This window comes from Gambusia affinis, linkage group LG17, assembly GCF_019740435.1.
Source record: "Gambusia affinis linkage group LG17, SWU_Gaff_1.0, whole genome shotgun sequence".
Classification (NCBI taxonomy): Eukaryota; Metazoa; Chordata; class Actinopteri; order Cyprinodontiformes; family Poeciliidae; genus Gambusia; species Gambusia affinis.
This window is the reverse complement of record NC_057884.1, coordinates 18157376-18173353: the sequence shown is the minus strand read 5'-3', so window position 1 is coordinate 18173353 and position 15978 is coordinate 18157376. Positions and strand designations below refer to the sequence as shown.

The 15978-nt window shown below is 37.6% G+C and overlaps 3 protein-coding genes across 3 annotated transcripts in view; 2 read left to right on the top strand and 1 right to left on the bottom strand.

Annotated features, from left to right (window-relative positions):
- galt (galactose-1-phosphate uridylyltransferase) overlaps positions 1–1837 on the bottom strand; it is a 28055-nt gene extending 26218 nt beyond the window's left edge. The window contains exons 1-3 of the mRNA XM_044096389.1: positions 1511–1837; positions 428–597; positions 111–186 (exon numbers count right to left, since the gene is read on the bottom strand). Coding sequence (XP_043952324.1) covers positions 111–186; positions 428–597; positions 1511–1547 — 283 coding nt within the window. The 5' untranslated portion in view covers positions 1548–1837. The remainder of the gene's footprint in view (positions 1–110; positions 187–427; positions 598–1510) is intronic.
- A 912-nt stretch (positions 1838–2749) lies between these two features.
- On the top strand, positions 2750–8223 carry sigmar1 (sigma non-opioid intracellular receptor 1). The gene is made up of 5 exons (XM_044096388.1): positions 2750–3000; positions 3109–3160; positions 3731–3879; positions 4000–4092; positions 6409–8223. Exons 1-5 carry the CDS (start codon positions 2856–2858, stop codon positions 6636–6638), a joined length of 669 nt encoding a protein of 222 aa, XP_043952323.1. The 5' UTR covers positions 2750–2855; the 3' UTR covers positions 6639–8223.
- A 785-nt stretch (positions 8224–9008) lies between these two features.
- Positions 9009–15975, top strand: katnal2 (katanin p60 subunit A-like 2). The gene is made up of 16 exons (XM_044096382.1): positions 9009–9168; positions 10260–10330; positions 10508–10671; positions 10773–10809; positions 10914–10992; positions 11075–11173; positions 11511–11576; positions 11705–11782; positions 12636–12734; positions 13490–13553; positions 14107–14225; positions 14625–14716; positions 14837–14947; positions 15194–15356; positions 15489–15591; positions 15668–15975. Exons 1-16 carry the CDS (start codon positions 9115–9117, stop codon positions 15805–15807), a joined length of 1539 nt encoding a protein of 512 aa, XP_043952317.1. The 5' UTR covers positions 9009–9114; the 3' UTR covers positions 15808–15975.
- Positions 15976–15978: the final 3 nt, after the last annotated feature.

The following is a 15978-nucleotide window of genomic DNA, read 5'->3' as shown; positions in this document are numbered from 1 at the left end:
AAAACATCTTTTTTTAGGACATAAAACATTACAACAATAAATAAGAGCAGAATTCTTGCTACTGCAATTTTTAATATTGGGTAACATATTGCTTCAGCACAAACACTCACCAGGATCTGGAGCATCGGGCTGAAGAGCGGGGAAGTCATTTTCAAACACAAAAGTGCTGTCATAGCTTGGATTTACCTGGAAAACAATGAACACTTAAATGTAAGTAATCAGTCATACCAGGGGTGACAACAGCAATGTGATACATAAGTCATGTAGGTCCTTGTATCTGAAGAAGGGAGCATGATAGGCTATGTTAGTTTTGAAATCATAATCTAGACAATATCATTTTAGAGAATTAAACATTCATCTTAGGACCCCAGCAGTCAACATTTTAATTTGTTTTGAAACCTATTCTTATTTAAGGTAGTCTTCCTACCTCTCCATTGGCTCTCGTGTTGCCGGGGCAGAGTGGGTTGCGGGGATCATATCTAGGTATGTGCTCCTCAGATGGTTTTTCTACCTGCCCAGACCAGGGTCTCTTCATGCGGTGGGCCGAAACCAGGACCCAGCTATCCTTCAGCGGGTTGTAACGCAGATGCTGATGCTCTGGTGGTAAAAACAGAACAGATAAAAAAATAATATAAAGGCAAGGGCAGAATTTATCTTCTGTGTAGTACTGTTCTCAACCCTTAATTTTTTTTTTTTTTTTTTTTTTTTTTTTGGAGGCGGGATTTTGGATGTTGTCACATTGCAACCATTTAACTCGATGTGTGTTGACACATTTCTACACAACTTCATCTTGATGTACTTCATCCCTCTTAAGTTCGAGCTTGTCATCTTGTTGGAAGTTATTTCCGGCCTCTAACAAACCATGCATATCCTGTTTTTAACTTCATAACCCTTGTGTTGATAGGAACACAGGTTTCAACTGTGTTCCTATCAGCTCTGACGAGCTTTCATTTTCATGCTGAAAAATACATTCCATCATCACAATGCCTCCACCACCATGCTTCACTGTGTCTACTTTGGTTCCCCTCTGACCAGACAGAGTATGTTCTTGCATGAGTTTCCTCTTTCAACAACGCAGCTTTTAGTAAACTTTAAAGGGACTTGGCTCTCTTTCGACCACAGTTTCAGATTAACTAGTAAGATTTTTAGATTCTTACCTTCCTGAAAACAGATTAAATGTAAGCGACGTTCAATATTTACATTACTACAAGAAACGCATCAAACAGACATTCAGGAGCAAAGCTGCTGATATCGCAACTTGCAAATATAAAAACAACAGGAACTCAAGTCACATGAAAGCCAAGCTGACTGCGTGTTTATTGGAAAACCATGCTGCAGACTAAGCATTATGACACGTTTGCTTCAGTGTTTTACCCACTGAACAGGAAACACAAACATTCACGTTTGGGTAAACTGGAACAGCAGTCATATAGTCTGTTGTAAACAAAGTCCTCAGCATATCCTGAATGAATCGACTTCACAATGAATCGGTGCTAAAGTCCGTACATACCTTTAGGATCGAAACTGAGATCTTGATTCCCGCTCATGATCTTTGTTCGTTTTTTTTTTTTTTTTTTTACTCTCAACTCGATGTTGAACAAATGAATTATAAACTAGTTGTGAACTTTAGCATGGTCCCACACTGTCAACCACTATCCTTTTAGCCTATAGAGGAAAAGAAACTGCGAAAAGGCGTTCCGTTTGGGACGGATCATTATCATAAAACACCTTAGGGTTTCATTAGAAATAAGCGTAACTGTGAGACTAAAAGTACAGAACAGAACAAACAATGTAGAAAATATAACATGTAGTTGTTATGTCCCTGTTCTTAAAATATAAACATAAATTTAAGACATTTTTTAAGGTTTTGACTGTGCTCTGGCAACCTTGCAGCGGACCCGCCCACTATCTATGGGTCGGTCGCGGTTGAGCCGACTAAATGTACCAGCACTTTTAGGTGAACGGCACAGACTGGATGCCTCTGTGTTGAGTATCAATTATGATTGAAAATATAATTGATATTAATTTATGGCTATGTCATCATTTAACTATGACATAGTCATTTAGTCATTATGACATTTACTATCCATCAAAGTTATATGCTAATATGGGGTTGATCAAGCCATGACAATTTCTGCTTCCAATCCATGTCTCCCTGAATCTTCATTTTTGACAACCCCTTGTATGATTACAGCATTACAACAGCAACCTTGTAAATTACAGCAAAAATCAAGGTGTGTCTTCTTTAAGTGGTGGTCTGGAGGACATTCTAGTAAGCATGAGGTTAGATGAAATGCAGGGATTAAACTTATTACTTGGGATATTTCAACAGTATGCAAGTGCAGGCCAATTTCTAACTTATTCAGTTCCTAACTCCTAACTGGTACTGTCCTAAATTGCCTTTAGATCGTGTCTTGTTATATCATAAAATAAGTTTAAAAAAAATGCCAAGATCCACATGATCACAATAAAAGGCAGTGGAAAGTCCAGATGTACTGGAACAATGGTCTAACATTTTATAGATATAGCTTAGCATAACTAGTTAAAATAAAAATGTAAAAAAAAAACTTGAGAGCCCTTTATATGCTCTTATGGATAAAGTTTCTCAAAATCAGAAGTCGTTCCAAGCAAGGAGCTGATCGGGAACTGAAAGATCTCAGCCAGATGAACCGAATCCTCGAGAACAATAAGAAGTCTCATCATTTTGCGCATGCGACATAATAAGATTTGTGATTGGTCGAGTCGCAATCTTTAGCGCTCACGTGATAAGGAAGAAGCAACCAGTTAGCAACCTGTCTGCACGCATGTAGTCTAACCTGCTGCATTCTTTTTGCCTGCGAGTTTTGTTTGTGGCCATGTCTTTTGGTAGAATATTTTCTAAACTGTTAGTGTTCTGTGCAGTCATTGTCGTGGTTGTGCTGCTACTGCGGTACTGGATGGCCTCAAAGAAGTACGTTTTTAGTAATGAAGAGGTCGCTATGTTGGTCAAACAGTATGCAGGTAAGTTGCGTTTTAAGTGTAAATGAGTTCTGCTGCGTTTTATTTCGGTGAATAGAACTTGACGTCCAAAGGGTCTAAATTGCATCTATTTTTGCTGGGACTTTTCAGGGCAGGACCACGAGCAAGCTTTCTCCAAAGTGGTGGTGGAACTCAGAAAGAGGTAACAATGCAATGCTTGAGAATACTTTATGGTACTGTTATGTCAGAGAGTGAATGTAGATTGTTAAATTGGGACATTTGCCTTCAAATATCCCTTTAATCTATTTAAGGGATATTTGCACTGAATTTGCTTTCCGATTGCACTAAATAAAGGTGTTCCAAATCCTTAACAGAAACAAATTTGTATCAGTTTTCCTCTACAAATTATGTTACTCTTTCAGTGTTGTGTGCAGATGAGACATTTATTTGTACTGTAAAGGTTAAGCATGTCTTTTATTGTCTATTTAAAACCAAAAAAGAGTTTTTAAAAAGGCTCTCTTTTTATTACCCATTTATATTTCCAACATACCATAAAATAAATCACAAATTGTGCACATTATATTCTTGATTCCACAAACTTGACATTATTTCACTGCTACAACTGAGAACAGTTGTAGCAGTGAACTGAGAACAGTTCACTGCTACACACCTCACTTACATGTGTTAAACTAGATCTGAAAAAAAAAAAAGGGATATTCTGTTGTTTTATTTTACTATAGCATTTTTGTAAGGCCATGTGTGTCTAAACCAGGTATCCGGGTCACATCCTACCAGATGAGGACTTGCAGTGGGTGTTTGTGAATGCTGGAGGCTGGATGGGCTCCATGTGTCTCCTCCACGCCTCCTTCACAGAGTACTTGTTGCTGTTTGGTACTGCAGTGGACACTGGAGGACACTCGGGTAAGAAAACACTCAGGTTACATTAATCTCCCTATTTGTCTTCTTTTTTTCAGAATTGTTAAGACTTTGCTAGGTTTCAAACATTGCAGCTTAATTTTTTGACGTTTCCGTTTGGGTCAGGTCGATACTGGGCGGAGATCTCTGACACCATCATCTCAGGTACTTTCAGGCAGTGGAAGGAGGGGACCACCAAGAGTGAAGTGTACTATCCAGGTAACAAAGTAGGAGATTTAAATCCACATATCTGTGATGGATTTGTAGCTATGCTAACTGTGCAGTAGAACTCAAATGTACATGATGAAATGTTTTTGCAATCTAATCAAATGAGCACATTATAAATAGTTTTAAAGCTTTTTCCAACTGCAATGACACATATCCTCTGAAATTTAAAATAGATTTTGAAAAATCAGTGTAGAAGTGTGTAATGGACTGGCAAAGCAAATGCTTACGCTTTGGGTAAGCATTTGTTGTTTTGTTGTGGAAAAAAACAAATGTCAAGCACTGTTTGGTGGAAATCACTGTCAAGTTTATTTTATACCATCTACATGATATGAGAGTCAGACACTAGGGGTTGAACGACTACATATTTTTTAAGGTCGACTACATCATGATAATAGTCGAGTCGATGTCGACTAGTCGCGGTGACGTCATAGTGACGTAAGCGCAAAAACCCTTCACAACTACTTGGAGGCTTTATTAGCTATTTTCACGGCAAATATTGACCCCCCCCCCCTCCACACACACACACACACTCCCCTTCTCCTGCTTTTACTAAGTCTATTATGGAGAATTAAAAGAGCAATAAACACATCATTCTTCGTGAGCAGCGGGGAAAAGTTTGTTGCACAAAGTCGGGTCTGACTTTTTTTTTCTAAACACCGGCTGATGCTGATGATCTCTGGATAGTTACTATAGGAGTCAAATTATCACACTGACTACATGGTGCTTTTGGAACATCACAAGCCAAACTTGTTATGAACGGATCCCGTTTGGTTACAGCTGAATTCAACGAAACCACCTGCTTCTCCTCCGCCCGATGCGCGGCAGGAAGCTCTGCTGACTCAGCAGATTGAACGATTTCAGATATTTTCTAGTCAACGTCAACATGATAAAAGTCGAGTCGATGTCGAGTTGACTAGTCGCTAGACGCCATAGCAACGCAAGACGCAAAGCTTTGGAGTAACGTACAGGCTTTAGCCTATTACCCGTTTTCACGGAAAAATACGGCATTTACACAGAACAGCAACAAGTGAAACAACAAAACATCGGGATAGTTTATGATAAATAATAAGTTGCTGGGAAACCAACATTCAAAAGGAAACACACATCTTTTAGATGACATTACCACAGATCTTTATTTAATCAGCAACATAACATCATAATGTATTAGTTAGATCGTCGTGACAAAGACACTCGCGAGCCGGCTAAGTGACATCCATAGCAGGAAGGGGGCGAGTTTTAGACGGCTCGTGTTTTGTAGTTGACTGCAGCTGCAACTCCATCTCCTTTTAAAAACACTGTAAAACCACAAATATGCATCCATCTACATATCATTTAAACTAATGTATTAACTTATTTTTCTTGTGTCTTGTGGCGTATACTGTGCTGTCAGATCAGCACAGGCTGTCACCACCGGCAATCACATGACTGCGACTAGTCGACATGAAATGTAAAAACTCGCGAGATGTCCGAGAGTCGACTAGTCGACTAGTCGACTAATTGGTTCAACCCCTATCAGACACTCATGAAAAGGTCAAATTAAAACTTTAAGTTGGGGTTCTGTGTGGAGTCAAAGTTGGCAGTATCAGCATGCAGATGGCTGTGACGGGTTGTTTTTGAACAAACAAAACTGACTGGCCACAGGCTCTGCCCACAGAAAGACCAACCAAGCAAAAACAACCAAACAATTATTTCTAACTCAAGTAAACTCTTAAAGTATACAAAATAGTAAATACCATAGGGGGGAAAAAGTACATAGATAAATAAAACTTGTGGTCAAAAATACAATACAATACTCAATTTAATAGAAAACACTCAGTAGGTACTGATGACATCACTACGTCATCATGTGACTCCCTCCCGGCGCGGAAACAGCCCTGCTTGAAAATAGAACCGGGAAAAATTTTGAAGCTGAAAATAACAGGTTAGGACGGATATGTTAGCTGAAGCAGAAACACTGCATGTGCACCCACAATGAATAGCGTCAGTTTAAGCTGCAACAAAAATTAAGTTAGCGATTGTATATATGTCTGTGTGTATGCGTGTGCGGGTGTGCCCGCATGTTGACACGGACTCATAACTACGGTAAGTCCCGGCTCGTGAAGGCTCCTCCATGACAATGGCATAAGAGTTGTATACCAAGTACATGGAATCCATAACAATGGAGAGACGGTCTGTCTACTGAGCAACCGTATTCTTCAGCTAATTCAAAAACATTTTTTTGTTGATACATGCTCTTCTGATTCCCACTTTATGTGCCTAAATATCTGTTATTGAATCTTTTTCTACATCCATGATGTATTCCCTCAGGTGAGACAATTGTTCATGAAGTGGGCGAAGCCACGTCGGTCCAGTGGAGCGCTGGGACGTGGATGGTGGAGTACGGCCGAGGTTTCATTCCCTCCACACTTGGCTTTGCTCTGGCAGACACCCTTTTCAGCACCCAGGACTTTGTCACCATGTACTACACCGTCCGTGTCTACCTAAAGGCTCTGATGCTGGAGGCCGGCACGCTACTTACACAGGCCGCAATCTTCTAAGCAACAGAAGATGATCACATACTTCCAGATTGACATGGGACATCAAAATGCTGTCCACAGTTTAAATCTGTTATGAGGAGCAGGAGTTTTTATGCAGAAGGTTCTCTGGAGCAAAACTGTAACGTAATTTATGGCAATCCAGTTTACAGTTATTCTCTTAAAAATCCTGTTGAGTATATAAATGAATTTCACAAACACAGTTACACTACATCAGATCTTGGAAATCTACAAAACAGTTGACACCCCACACTAAATATTTCCCTGTGACAGGTCAGACCGCTCAAGTGTAGCAGTTCTCTGGATGTCTGGTTTATTGATTTTGAGGCCATACAGTTTCTGATGCCAAATTTTTGATTATTTGTCATTCATTGTCCAAAAACATCCCGAAACTCACAAATACAAAATATGCTGATATTTACATGTTGTGTGATAACCTTGAGAAACAGTTTTGTGATTATTTTCACAGAAACAAAGTTCTTAACACAATTGACACAATAAAACAGCAAATTAACAAATAATCATATTGCTGCTAAGATACCAGTAGTAATCTTGTCATCTACAGTACAACATTTTCTCACATAGACTCAAGCAAAAGAACTAGTTGGGAAAAATTTTGTCATGCTGATCTTCCTGGAATTGTCAAGCTTATCCAGCTAATATTTGCTAGGGTATCCAGCATTAGGTTCTACACTGACTGTCTGCTTTTTGTGGTCATTAATATTTCGAAATTCTTGAACTTGTCTTTTTGAAAGTGCAGGGAAAAGCGGACATTCTTTCAGCCGTCTGATCATCTCTGTGCAGTAACGGGTGGGAGATGTGGATGACTGCTTTTCCCCATGTGCCAAAAGATGGGGGGGGGGTGGAATCCTGATTGCTCAGGAAGTTTTTCATTAAAGGACCATTAAACTGCAGGAATGGTAACATATCAATTTTAGCTGATTTTAAAACATCTCTCTTCAATGTACCATGATACCAGTGACCAGCCCACATAAACATGTATAAATTCCTTGTTTCTATGCACAATGATGCTCTATAAGGAGGATCATAGCAACAATCACCCACACAAACCAGCACCAGGGATGGAAAAAGCATGGTTTCTCTTACTGCAAACAATTTTTATCAGACTTGATTCTTTCATTTGTATTTGGCAGTCTTGAAAATATTCAAAAGTTGGCAGGATATTGTAACTATTTTTGTTCAGACTTTTTGCAAAATAACAATGCAATTTCCTTCCACGCTACATTTTTTTTTTATGTACAATGGTTAAAATGTTTATTTTTGTTTTAATAGAAAAGTTCAGTTTTCTATGTCCCCTCATGTTCTTGAAATCTGTCAAATAGTTCATCTGACAATTTTAAGTTATAGAAACTATTTGAAATATGTGCAGGTCATATCTGTCCCAGCAAACGTTGCACTGTAATCCTGTGCTATTACCGTTTAATTTTTCTACTGAATGTTTTAAAAAAAACATGTAAAACTTTTAGGAGTGTAACATACTGAAGACAATAAGATAAGATTACAAGGCTCAAGTGTTATTTTGCATCACATCTTTAAAAAAATAAACTTGTGTTGTCTTAATGTTGAACTATGACTGTATCTGCATCTGGATTTGTCAACTCTGAGAAACCAGCCTGAATTTATAACTCATCCAAACACTTAATAAAGAACCAATGCTGAAACATTTTACATACATTAGCGTGTTAACATATTGCTGTACCAATATATTATGTGCAGTTTTCTGATTAAATATTAACCCTAATGGTTGAGAAATAAATGTATAATTTCTGAGGAAAATCAGCGCTGTATTTTTTATGTAAGAATTAGAAAGACCTGACTTTTATTTGAAATGTAATCATAGCAACAGCATATAGTGTATTACTGTTGCATACATCTTTTCTTCTTTCATTTCCAGTTTAGCAAACTGAGTTCAACTTAGACCTCTCATTGGTTCGAAGAAATTTCTTTGAAATTATAAAATAATCACAGAAAGAAAGTCCCTGGCTGACCATATGTAGATAGAGGCTGATGTATAAAAGCACCTCATTCCAAATCACCTATCTGCTTAGTCCTTTTTTTATTATTTTAAAAAATAGACATGGCAAATAATTTTCCACAAAAGCATTAAAAAGTAAGTGTACACCATCTTGGTGAAAGGCCAACAAGATTATTTTCGTTTTTCTCTATCTTTAATAGTTACGACTTCGATAAAGTAATATGAAATCATTTGTGTTAATAATAAAATGTTCTTGTATGTGTTTTATAGAGCAAAACAATACATTTTACTGATGAGCTTGATTTACAAATTATTTCCCTGCGTCTTTTTTGGAAACGTATGCGGACTTTGGCGACAACAGATGACGTCGCATATTGCTTAATAATGGATTTGGTTGCTATGATGTCAACACAGCGTCTGACCACTAGAGCGTCTGATAACCAGTAGCACTGTTTTGCGTGGCAGCTTTCGGTTTTCAGAAATATGATGGAGCTTTCTTATCAATCCATGAAAATTGCCCACGAAGCTCGGGAAGCTGTGAGTTGATATTCCTCTCTTGTTTGTTGTAACGTCAGGAAGACAACACGGAGAACATCCTATAGCTAAAATATTTTTTAGCTAGCTACATAACAGTAACACTTACAAACTTAGGGTAGGGTAACACGCATAAAAGTTTGGAATTACATTTTCTTCCATTGACTACGTATTTAAATATAGGTATACTTTACAGATTAATGAAAAACTAAACATTTTAAAGTTTGGCAGGTAGCCGTTAAGCTAATTGTAAAAGCCACATGAATCGGCGTTGTCTGGTTGCCTAGATACCGAGAAGTATAGTTTTGGTTATTTGTCTCCCCCTGCTGGCAATCCATTGCTGCCTTTTTATTTGCAAATTTAAATTAAATCAATAGTTTAGCTGTGTTGGGTGAATTTATTTTGAGTATGTTATATATTGAAATATAGCATTCAACATATGTTATATATGTGTGTGTATAAGGCTGGAAATGTCATAATCTAAACAAAATAAATTACATAAATAATTGTCAAGGTGTGAATTTAAATGAAATTATATTTATACTATATGAAGCAGGCTGACAATAAAATGAAACAAAATAAAATAAATTCACAAAATATCACACATACTTTCAACATGTGCACGTACAATGTATAATAATGTATGCAGGTACATACATTATTCCTCAATATTAGGAATATTTATTTAAATCAAATTAAAAGTATTTAAATTTAATTATAAATAATTTTCTATTATTTGTTTAAATAATTAAAAATTATTTAATAAATTATTTGATAAATGTATAAATTCATACATTTATCAAACATATTCTTTTTTTATGTATCACTTGTCATATATCTAAATATTTACCTCCTGAGGCATTGCATGGTGGCACCTTTTGCCATCCTATGCCTAGGTTCTGGTTCTTGTCTTTCTTTTGCATAGAAAATATTAAGCATATTGAATGAATAGCTAAGCCATACTGAACTAAAGCAATGTTATCTATGTCTGATCGTTGTTTTTCTCCGTGATAAACAATGGTAATGACACACATTGCTGTTATGGCGACTGGAATCTTGTATTCCTGATCCTGTTCATTTTTGCTCTTCTGCAGGATAAGCTGAGGACCGAGATGAGGAAGAAGAGCATTCTTGTTCTCATTTATCAACATTTACTTGGGCAAGGGTCAGTATGTTTTTTTTTTGTTTGTTTGTTTTTTGTCATGATTACAAATTAGAAGTTTACAGAAACTCTACAGGTCCCAAACTAATTTGCCTGCATCTGTGAATGCTACAAGACAGGGACAGTTGACGTTGTCTGTCAATTTGAAATATAACATGTGCATTGGTATTTACCCACCAGTTATGCATCGGCAGCCGTAGCTTTGGATCAGGAGACAAATGGAGGTGTGAAAAAATTTGAGGTTTGTGACAACGTCGATCTGGAGATAGTGCTCATGGAGTACGAGAATTATCACTATGTCAAATTCCAGAAGTACCCCAAACTCATCAGGAAAATAGAGCCAGGTGAAAGAAAGTTATCGTTGACGCACATTGAGATTAATAAAATGTTAGATTGCTTCAGCATTAATTGTTTTCTTTCCTAAAGTGTTTCTGTTTGTGTAAAGGTGAAAACAGCCAGACAAAAGGTGCTGTTGTTAAGAAGTGAGTCACCACATCTCTTGAAAACTCATTCTTATGAATTCATGACATAGATGTTTAAATTGTCTTCATGTCCTGACAAGTTAAAATGTCTGTTTTGGTCACAGGAGACAGAAACCTCTTCCCAAAATCAGCTCATCCTCGTCCCCCCGAACTGGGATTTCAGTCAAGAAAACAGCTGCTAATGTAAAAAACAGCACACTTTATTCAAACAACTCAGATAATTAAACAAAGAGATAAAAAATAACGTATGTAAAATTTTTCATAGGAAAATGGCACCCCTGTAACACCAGAGTCACTGGATTTAGGGTTCAACACATTCTCCATCAAAAATGGGGCTGCTGGCGAAGCTGCTTCAACCAAAAAGGTAAAGAGGAAGTCATAACTTAAAAGATTCTTCAGGGATTGACATTACATCAGCTTTGTTGTTGATATACTTTCCATTTTCAAATTTAACAGGGTTGATTCAGGCAGCATTGGTTGTGTCATAGTAAGCATGAAATAAGAAAGATCTGATGTCTGAATCAGAGAACTGGTTTTGAGACCGATCAAATTTAACAACACATTCAGCCTTTCTGATAAATGTTTGAAAATTCCCAGGTGAAATTCTGTCAATAAAATGTTTTTTTTACAAAGAATTTTATTAAAGAATTCATAAATGTTCTACAAGTATTCATGTTAATTAATTCTGCCTTTGTCATCAGATGGGTGATGGGAAAACAACAATCCACGATGTCTTCAACGGATCAGTTATCCACTCAGACCACATGGTAATTACACACCACAGAAAAACCAAAGGAAGAGTCAGTCACATCACCATAAAACTGCATAAAAATAATGTTTTTATAAGGAAATGCAGCTATATGTTTTTTTTTTTTGGGGGGGGGTTATGTTGCAGGAGCGGTTGCTGAAGCCCCTCAGTGGCTTTTCTGGGATTAGTGGTGAGATGAGGGAACTTGCTGCAATCATAAGTGAGGTACAAACACACAGTCACAGGGTCAAAATTATACATACAGTTTCAGATATATACACAGATTCTACTAATATTTACAGAAATGCTCCACTTTCCATCTGGTTTACACACATTCTGTAGCCATTAACAAGCTGTTGTCATATTTTTATCACTGGCCAAGTTTGTACAAACAAACAAGGAATTTAACTTTGGTTGCACTTTGCTCTGAATATTCATATATTTTAAATATAAATACATGCCAAAAAATCAATGAATATCAAGATGCTCTACCATTTCACTTGTAAGTGGTCAAATACCCAGACGGTATTATCCCAGAACCGTGTCCATAGAAGTGAAAAGTTTGTGGTTTCTCTTCAAATTGCTAGTGAATATTTATCAAATGTGTAGTGGGAGTATATGTAAATATTTAAGCATGTATTTTAACCGAGTGGATTAGTAAAATCTAAAATAAAGTCAAGCATGTGTACCTAATTCTTTGGCATAATAATCACTGAAGTAGTAAATTTTGCAATAACATATAAAAATGCACCTTAAAAATTGGAATTCTGTGAAAAAGTTACATATTTTTTGTCATTCATTTAAATTACATATTTTATGCACCTATGAACTGTTAAATGCAGTAACTTATATAAATGAATGGTTCTGATTCTGTCCACCAGAGAGCAGTAAAGGGCTTTGTTGTAAATTGACGGATCTGCTGTATTAATGAAGGCCTACTGTTCTATCTATATTACTTAAATGATGCTTCGTCCTAAAGGACACCTACTTACCCAAACCTAATTGACCCTCGGTGTATTCTTCCTAATGCATCCCTCTCTCTCTCTGTGTGTGTGTGTGTGTGTGTTCACCCCTAAAGGACATCTATTTGCACAGCCCAAATGTGAGGTGGGAGGACATCATTGGTCTGGAGGATGCCAAGCGATTAGTCAAAGAGGCCGTCGTTTATCCCATTAAGGTGAGACCGGCACACACCCACGCCTGGTATTTCGATTCTGAATACATCTCCTTTAGGGGCTTAAAGAGAAGGAGGCCATCGGGGTCAGGTCGCTCTATTAGACTGACATTAAATCTATAACTGGGATCTTATGGCAACACATATACACAGATGGATAGACAGAGAGGGATGCAGGAATGCACAAACACCGAAGGTCATGTAAAAATTTGCCATAGCCATGCACGTTCACACAATTTTGCCACTGCGTATAGATAACCGCCACACGCACATTTTTATCATCATCATACAGACCTTTCTCGTGACAACGAATCAGGCTGTCTGCATCCTCTTGACATTTCCAGATGAAGATGAGGACTGATGTGTCCATCTTCTTACGTATACAGTGCTGGACTCTTTTATTGAATAAAACCACCTCTCTGTTGCCTCTAACGTCTGTCTCCATTATTATTCATTCTCAGTCTTATAAGGTCAGGCGGATTTGATTTGAGTCTCTTCACCACCTAAAATTCAGACTAATTTGCACCCCGTGGCATTTGGAGCCCTGACTCAGCTTTTCATCTGGCTCAACAGCTTCACTTGCACATAGCCCAGCTTCTAATGGGTCTGCCAAAACGGTGTAGTTAGACAGGATAGATATTGAACAATAGGTTAATTTATAGAAGACTTGTGCAGTATTATTCATAGCTTGCTCATGCTTGGATTAATCACCTTACTCTCTTTTGATTCTTGCTTTCTTTAATTCCTCCTCTTCACAGTACCCTCAGCTGTTTACTGGCATCTTATCTCCATGGAAGGGCTTGCTGCTTTATGGTCCCCCAGGTAACACACTGCTCACATTCACATGGCTCCCACACAGTTTTTACGTCAAAATCCCACTCTGTTCCAAACTCACTTTTGCAAAGGTTTCAATGTCTTGTTAGTTAATATTAAAATATTTATACAAAATTTGACTATAAATGCAAGGTAGATACAACATTTCTTAAGTGCCAAGCCTAGCTCTTGCTTGCAAAGACCAGTGTGTAAAGAAAAGGACAATGGGCAGACTTCTAGACAATGGATGGACAGACAGATGGATTGTTTGGTCAATAAATCAAAAGATGGACAAAAGGATTAGAGAATAGATGGATGAATTGTTGGGAGAAACGGATGTGTTGATGGATGTATATATGAATGAGATAGGGACTAAAATGTGGAAGTACAAATCTCCCATACTCTTTTTTTTATGTCCTTACTTATTCAAACCTGGAAAATACCTTACTCGTCTTCCATACTTGTCCAGACCCTTTAGGAACCTTATTTAATATTTTTTTTTTTTTATTGACCATTAAGGACTTGATACAAAACCTCATCACCATGTCTCCTGTATACAAAGGCACAGGTAAAACTATGCTGGCCAAGGCTGTGGCGACAGAGTGTAAGACAACCTTCTTCAACATCTCAGCCTCTAGCATCGTCAGCAAATGGAGAGGTGACTCTGAGAAACTCGTCCGGGTAGGTTGTCACTCACCATGCATCTCAATGAATTTGAGTTTCATCAAAATGTTAATTTGATGAAGTAGCTCTATTTAAAAAGAAATGCTCATGTCTGTAATATAAAAAAAACAAACATTATGCCAACTTTCTAACAGAATGCTAAGATACAGCCTTGTTAACAGCCACCCTTTTGAGATTTAAATCTTCCTGATTTTCTTGAGCGTTTACTGGTTAACTGTTTCCTCTGGATTCAAAAATCATCAAAATTAACAAAAAAATTAAAGATATGTTTAATGACTCCTTTTTACATTATTTAAGTTAATTCACTTTTTTATTTGTTGAGATGCACGTTACACAACAAACATAAGCTGAACTAGATTATTTACACCTATGGTAAACGCATTTTCTGTGCTGCAGGTTCTTTTTGAGCTGGCGAGGTACCATGCCCCATCCACCATCTTCCTGGATGAGCTGGAGTCAGTGATGGGCCAAAGAGGAACCACTTCAACGTGAGCTTTGCCACTATAAATCAACTCTGCTGCTATTGGTTTAGGGCTGAAAACATTCGCCTGAGCGAACAAAGCAGAGTATAGAGATCAGTTTAGCAGAAAAAAGATGTCCGTCTCCAGGAACGAGCATGAGGGGAGTCGGCGGATGAAGACGGAGCTGTTGATTCAGATGGACGGGCTTGCAACATCAGATGACCTTGTGTTTGTTCTCGCTGCTTCCAACCTGCCTTGGTAAAACCATAATATACATTCAGCCAGCTCAGACATAAAGTTGGAGAGAAGTTTAAAGTACTGTTTGGTTATATTCTTCTATCATTTTCACAATTCTGCACTATTTTATGTCGGTCTATCTCATAAAATCCCTACAAAATAAAGTCTGAGATTGTAACATTATAAAATATAAACATTTGTAGCATTTACGATGGCTTTTTTTTTTTCATTCCTACGCATTTGTGACAAAAGCAGTTGTTGTTTCAGGGAGCTGGACCACGGGATGCTAAGGAGGTTAGAGAAGAGGATTCTAGTAGGCCTTCCCTCGTCACCTGCTCGCCAAGCCATGATTTCTCATTGGCTGCCTCCTCTCAGCTTCCTTGGTGGGGTGAAGCTACAGACTAGCTTAGACTATAAAATGCTGGCAGAGGTTTGTCATAGCCAATATCAGCAACATAAATGTGATTTTTCATATTTTTATTTTCCGACATATTTTTATTTTATTTTTTGCATTCATTTCTGTTACTTCTGTAAAGTGAATCTTTCTTGTATGCTGACACAGCAGATGGAAGGATACTCTGGCTGTGACATCAGATTAACATGCAAGGAAGCAGCCATGAGACCAGTTCGCAAGATCTTTGATGCTCTGGAGTCGCATCATTGTGGTAAATAAAAAAACACACATTCATAACTGGAGATCCCCTACAACACTTCAGGCTCTTCTGTGATTTTCCTCCACAGGAGACATGGACATGCCCGTCATTGAGCTGGGAACTGTAACAACAGAGGATTTCATGGAGGTTCTAGTGCACACTAAACCATCGACCCAAAACCTGATGGACAGATACACATTCTGGGAGAAAAAGCACAAGTCAGTTTGATATCCAGGCTGAAAATATTAATCCAAATAGTTTTTTTTTTTGTTTTTTTTACATCAGTTGGATACTTTTTCAGTACCACTCTGTAATTACTTTTGCGCAGCTACTGAGGGTCACAGACGCATTTTGCAATAATCAAATAAATTTGAACCTTCATAACAAACATCTGAATAT